The 6,319-nt window shown below is 36.0% G+C and overlaps 1 protein-coding gene across 1 annotated transcript; it reads left to right on the top strand.

Annotated features, from left to right (window-relative positions):
• The first annotated feature begins 746 nt into the window (after nt 1-746).
• On the top strand, nt 747-1,852 carry LOC104223469 (germin-like protein subfamily 1 member 17). The gene is made up of 2 exons (XM_009774918.2): nt 747-928; nt 1,059-1,852. The coding sequence occupies exons 1-2, from the start codon at nt 802-804 to the stop codon at nt 1,610-1,612; spliced, it is 681 nt and encodes a 226-aa protein (XP_009773220.1). The 5' UTR covers nt 747-801; the 3' UTR covers nt 1,613-1,852.
• Nucleotides 1,853-6,319: the final 4,467 nt, after the last annotated feature.

Genomic DNA, 6,319 nt, shown 5'->3' with positions numbered 1-6,319 from the left:
AGTTCAAGGATGGAATAATCTCTCAACCTGATATTAGAGTGTATAAGTTGCAAGAAACAATTAGAAAACATTTGGGGTTGCATTATTTGTATTACAAAATAAAGTGTTAATAGATTATATTTATATTATTTAGATAGTAAATTTTAATGCGATTCAAATGTTTGACCATGTTGATCTATGAACCGACCGAAGTTGGTCGGTTATTTTCCAGAGATTACAGCTACCGACCAAAGTTGGTTGGTAAAATCTTCCCCGAATTTCTAGTAGTGTCTCAAACTCCTTATGGTTACATTGTGGATGCTGTTGAATGAGAAGGAAAGATCTTCAATTTATAGAAATCCAAACATTTTCCTCCAAGAAAAGGGACTTACCAAATAAGGAAGATTTATAATTTTCTTCTAAAATAAGAAAAACTCAATTATGATAAATATGTTGTCCTTTACTTCAAGAGATATGAAATCAAATATGGTAAAAATATCACGAAAAACACCTAACAAATTCACCATTTGCTGAGTGATGTGAAGTTGACCACTAATTAAAGGGACGTAAAACAGATCACGAGATTCTTGATTAATCGTTACTTCTTGAACTTGAGCCTGCAATAATATGCATTTTAAAAAGAGAAATTACCTGGACTTTCCTTTTTGGCAAATGGAAGCAAGACGGCAATATGATTGACCAGGTCGAACTATAAGTAGTAGAACCCTCTCTCGTTATTTGGAATAAGAGAAAAAGTATAACAAGCCCAAAGCAAACAAACAATTCTTTCCAAATTTAGTGAAACTAGACTTTGCTACAACAATGAGCATGAGCTGGTTAATAGCAACTTTAGCCATTGCTGCTTTCTTTTCATCCCAATTAGCATACGCCTATGATCTCAACCCTCTACAAGACATATGTGTTGGAGATACAGACTCTAACGGTTCTGGTAAATCATATCCTTCTATAGTACTCATGAAACTTATTAACTAATTTCTTCTTTTTCTTTTTTTAAGCAATATGTTATATAATCACTGTTGCTAAAAGCCATATATTGCTTCATTGCTTCACTTGTGCAGTATTCATGAATGGACAGTTTTGCAAAGACCCAAAGCTTGCAAAATCAGACGATTTCTTTGCTTCAGGTCTTAATATAAAAGGAAATATAGCGCTCCCTAAGTGGGGCTATTCTGTGACTATTTTGGATGCAATCACAATGCCTGGACTCAACACTCTTGGTATTTCTATATCTCGTGCTGACTTAGAACCGAAGGGTCTAGTCCCATTTCACACACACCCTCGAGCTACCGAGCTTATAACTATATTGGAAGGTACTATTTATGCTGGATTTCTTCTCCCTGATTTTCCCAACATTTTTAAGAGTCGTCTCTTCTCGAAAATTTTGAATCCTGGAGAAGTGTTTGTTATCCCAGAAGGTCTTATTCACTTCCTATATAATGTGGGACATAACAATGCTACTGTACTCGCTTCTTTCAACAGTCAACGTCCGGGATTCGTCATGATTCCGAGTGAAATCTTTGCTTCAGATCCACCTATTCTCGATGATGTTCTTGCCAAAGGTTTCCAGCTTGATAAGAAAGTGATCAAACAACTTCGGAAGAAATTCTCCTAAGATTTTTCATTACAGACAGGAGCGTATCTAGAATACAAGATTTGGGTTCAGCTGAACCCATACTTTCTGCTCAAACCCTGAATATCAGCCGATAAACTCATTAAATTTATATAAATAATAGATTTTGAATCCATTAAATTCGATAAACTACGGTAGAACTTCAAATTTGAATCTCATGTAGTTCAAATCCTGAATTTGCCTCTGATTATAGATATTATTGTGTGCTGAAAGTTGTGTATAGCTAGCTGCTCCCAAGCAATGTGGGAACGTATTCGTATACTTTTCTTTAACGTTTCCATTTCCATTAACAAATTCCTACAGCAGATAAGCAAACTGGGAGGATTCACTATGAATACAACATTAATAAACTAGTGATTAGTAAATAGCAAAGAGCTTGACAATTTTCACTGATTCTCTATCAATCGTGTTGTTATTTGTCAAAAAATGATTAAAGGAACTAGTTGTGAACTTAGACTATAAATGTTATATTGATGCTCGCAAGGTGATCACGCCCAACTATGCCTTATAAAAAGGTTTAAGCGGTCGTTGCAAATATAATCCGATTTACAAGTCCGGAGTCGAATCCCACAGAGAACTAAGGCTTAGCTACAGTTGTTCAATATCGCTAAGAAACACAAGTCCAAACAATTTCCCAATTATAAAGATTATAATATATATTTTTTAATTAACTAACAAATACTAGAAAGCAGTAAAACTATCAATTAATACGGATAAGGATTGGAGACAAGATTACGAAGGTCTAGAGTTATGATTTCCCTATTGTCGGAATCCTTTCTGCTACGTTTTCTATAAATTTGCCTAAGTTTTCTCTATCGATCATGAGCACTCTGACTCTCGTAACTCTCTCCCGAGTAATTATCACAATTTACTAGACATATTATCCCGAATTATGCTAGCTGACATTATGTACGGCTCACTCAGATCGCACCAAGATTTCGTTATCCCTAATCTCATCTTTAAACCCTCCGTATAGATCCCTCATATACGTTAGGAGCGATGTTGTTCAACAACTACCTAAATATGCACTCTCTCCCGAGTAATACACACAAAATAGGCACAGTCGATTGAGAGCTCTTCAACCAACTACAATAATAATGCAGTTGAACAAATAGAAAAAAAGCTACAACAAATCTATATTAACGTAACAGGAAAATCATCCTCCAATAGGTTCCATCAAAACCCTAGATAATAAATTAGCTATTCATAATAGTATGCAGAACTACAAATACTAGAATCCATAACCATTAATGGAAATAGGAAGAAGGAAGTGAAAAACTCGTAGAAGAATCTTTCGCCTTGCTCCTAATGTGTTCTTGCCTCCTCAGGTCGAATCTCTCGTCTCCTTAGCCTCCTTAGGTCTAAATTATGTCAAAAATCCTCAAAATACCATTTTTCATGTATATATACCAAGTAGGGTCGGGGACAAATAATTATACCTTCTCCTACAAAAAAAGGACACTTTTCCCAGACAGGACATGCGCGGCCACGCATCTGGAAGTGTGCCCGCGCACATTTCACACTTTCTGCCCCATTTGCGCGGTCAGTGCGCGAATGCGCATTTGCCGTGCAATTTTCATCCTATTTTGTTAGTAATTTGACAAAACATAAAACATGTAAGTTGTATCTCTTTGAATTAGCTTTCCAACCATATATGTGGAGAACAAATGGAGTTTTGAGCAAAACGTTATGTGTATTTTACTAGCACTGCACATTATGCTTGCTCGATTCTTTGTTCGTTCTAAACTATCATCCATTGATCCCCGAACTCGATCACGACTTAATTCCTTATGCTTTTACTCATACTTCAAAGCTCCAAATCACTTGAATTCATTCCATAACATCTACATAGCTCGAAATCACTCCTACAAGGCACAAAATACATAATTAGTGCAAAACACTAGCGATTAAAGCTCAAACTCAACTAAAGTGCAGTAAATTAGAGTGTAATAAGCGACTAAAATACGTAATTATAGCCTATAATCAACACCCCAAACTTAAAACATTACTCGTCCTCGGGCAATCAAACTACACTTTATATAGACACGACCTTTTTAAATAAATCTCCTAACTCATCACACCAAGAATATTTAAAATAGACTAAGCACAAAAGCGTAACATCTTCACCTCAAGATTTAACTCACAAGTAACACACATTATTCACAACTCACCCACTTACTCTAACATAGAGGTCAACGACATTACCTTTCCTTCATGAATAAAGGTCCCTCACACACCGAAAGAGAGTAGTTCCACACACAATAAAGTTTAAGAACGATTAGGAACATTAAATAGAAAGAATTCACTCACACTCAGAAACAACATTCATATACTACAAAAGATGCACCATAGGCTTGCCCGTAGTGTACTACTCTACTAATCGAGCTCATTCAGTCTAGGATCAAGTATGACTTTAATTGGTTGTAATGTAGGCTGTAGGTCGGGTATGATACATTTAGATATAAGAGTGACTACACCTCCCTAAGCACTTTACTACATATACTTTAACATTCAAACCCCACACTTATATCAAACCATAACTCCACCTTCACCTCAATGTATATTAACTCCATATTTCTTTAAGCACAATTACATCAAGAGTCACCACTTATCAAGGAATATATTTTTTTTCACAATAATACAACTATTTTTTTCTTTCTTTTTCAATTCAAGTGACTTCTATTTTTTTGTTCAAAAAAGTGCACATTTCTCTTTATTTCATTAATTCCACTCAAAAGCCAAACCAACTAACCCACACTTACTTTTACAACGTTCATAAAAATTCAAGTGCTCATGAGACATGAACATGTTCAAATAGATGGTTAATTCAAACAAAGGGGTAAGGCTTATAATGTGGTTGCCAAAGAAACATGATTACATGCTCAAAGGTGTTAACTACGTTACATAGCTATTAGGTGAGTAAAATATACATATCTGGCTTAATAAAGAAATGCCTATATCACTTCCAAGACTGAACAAAATTACTATTTTACTTTGCAAACACACGGGGCAAGTTCTAGACATCAAATGCAATGCACAGAATAACACCCAAACCTTACACACACATGGCATATAACTCACTCAAGATTGAATTCATCAAGACACTCTAGTCAAAGCAGTTACGCAAATTCAAGATCATACAATTTAAGGTACTTCTTCAAGAGTCAAAAACTGAGCCTAAGTGTCACAACCAAAGTACTCACTATTCTCAAGGCATTACAAAGTCAAGAGATATTGCTTCAATTCAAAATACAATACTATGGCTCTTATTCCAAAAAAACAGCTACATCGATTCAAACAAACCCTTGAAAAAGAACCGCAGCACAAAGAAAAACCAAGGGGGAATTACTACACTACCTACAAAGAATTTTTTTACACTTAAATCCCTCAAGGTAAAAAATAATTAATTAAACTAACCCAACTAAAATAGCATAGAAAGTAACCCAGACAATATCCTCACCCCACACTTATAATTGTGCATTGTCCCCAATGCACACCATAACTAATAAGAGGGTAAAATAAACTCCCTGATAGGCCAAAGATCGGAGCACTAGCAGCTCATGCGGTACTAAGACTTCTCCTAAGCTTGGTCCTTCGTGCGGGTACCTCACACTTAGTTCTAACCATTTGCTTTGTTGTTGCATCTTTCCAATAAATTTGCTTTCCATGCTCTTAGAAAATAAAAAATCCACACTACAAAAATAATACAATTAAAAAAAATAGTAAAGCTGGGTTGCCTCCCAACAAGCGCTTGATTTAGCGTCACGACACGACGCGAATCACTTTTTGCCTCCACTTTGAACTTATGAATTGGACCTTAAGTTTTGATTATGCTCTATGATCATGCTCCTGGGGTGGTGGAACGAATCTGACTGGCCCAATAAAATAGTGTAGTATTCTACACTTCTTGCCCTTTAGATGAGATGTGTAATCCCGACTTTCTAGAAAGAAGAATCCAGAATGTAGGCATCGTGTTCCTTAATCCTTGACTCCTCAAGTAGCTCGAATGGCTCTATTTCTGTATCATCATCCAAACACAATGTGGAAAAATGTAAAGCTGGGTGGATCAATGCGGTCGAAGGAGTATGGACCAATGCGCTCAACTACATGAATATAGGGACTGTCTACATCCTCAACACTAATAACAACTAAATATGTATCATCAATATCCTTGGTTGACTCTAGTATCTCTTCTACAACATTGGCATCCTTAAAATCTAGTTCGGTTGATTGTTGGTGTTCTACTCTGGCCTTCTCCACTAGCACCTCCTTGTATTTTTTAAAGCCTCCAATATAATGGCAATTTCTGCAGCCAGTTCATGCTCTTCTTGGCTGCTATCCACACTGTAAGCTTGTTGTCTTTACAAGGTTCAATTAGTTTATTCGCTTGAGCCTCCAAGTGCTGAATATTTGCCTCTTGACTTTGTATTTGCCGTGGTTTCTCATCATATTGTTCCATATGGCACTTTAACATATCTTTAATCTCCTTTAGGTCAGCTTCCCTAGGTTTTATGTTCTTGTTATCCTCACAAGAAAAAGTAAAACCATCATAATAAGGGGTTGGGGAGGATAAGACATATAATCATAACCATGAAAGTGACCATCTTGGCCACCACACATATCACACACATTCCACACATAATATTTAATTGGTTCACATAACTCGCTCTCGAAAATATTTTGATAATT

The sequence above is a fragment of the Nicotiana sylvestris genome, chromosome 1, assembly GCF_000393655.2.
Source record: "Nicotiana sylvestris chromosome 1, ASM39365v2, whole genome shotgun sequence".
NCBI classification, from domain to species: Eukaryota; Viridiplantae; Streptophyta; class Magnoliopsida; order Solanales; family Solanaceae; genus Nicotiana; species Nicotiana sylvestris.
The sequence above is the reverse complement of the archived record's forward strand: the minus strand, read 5'-3'. Positions and strand labels throughout refer to the sequence as shown.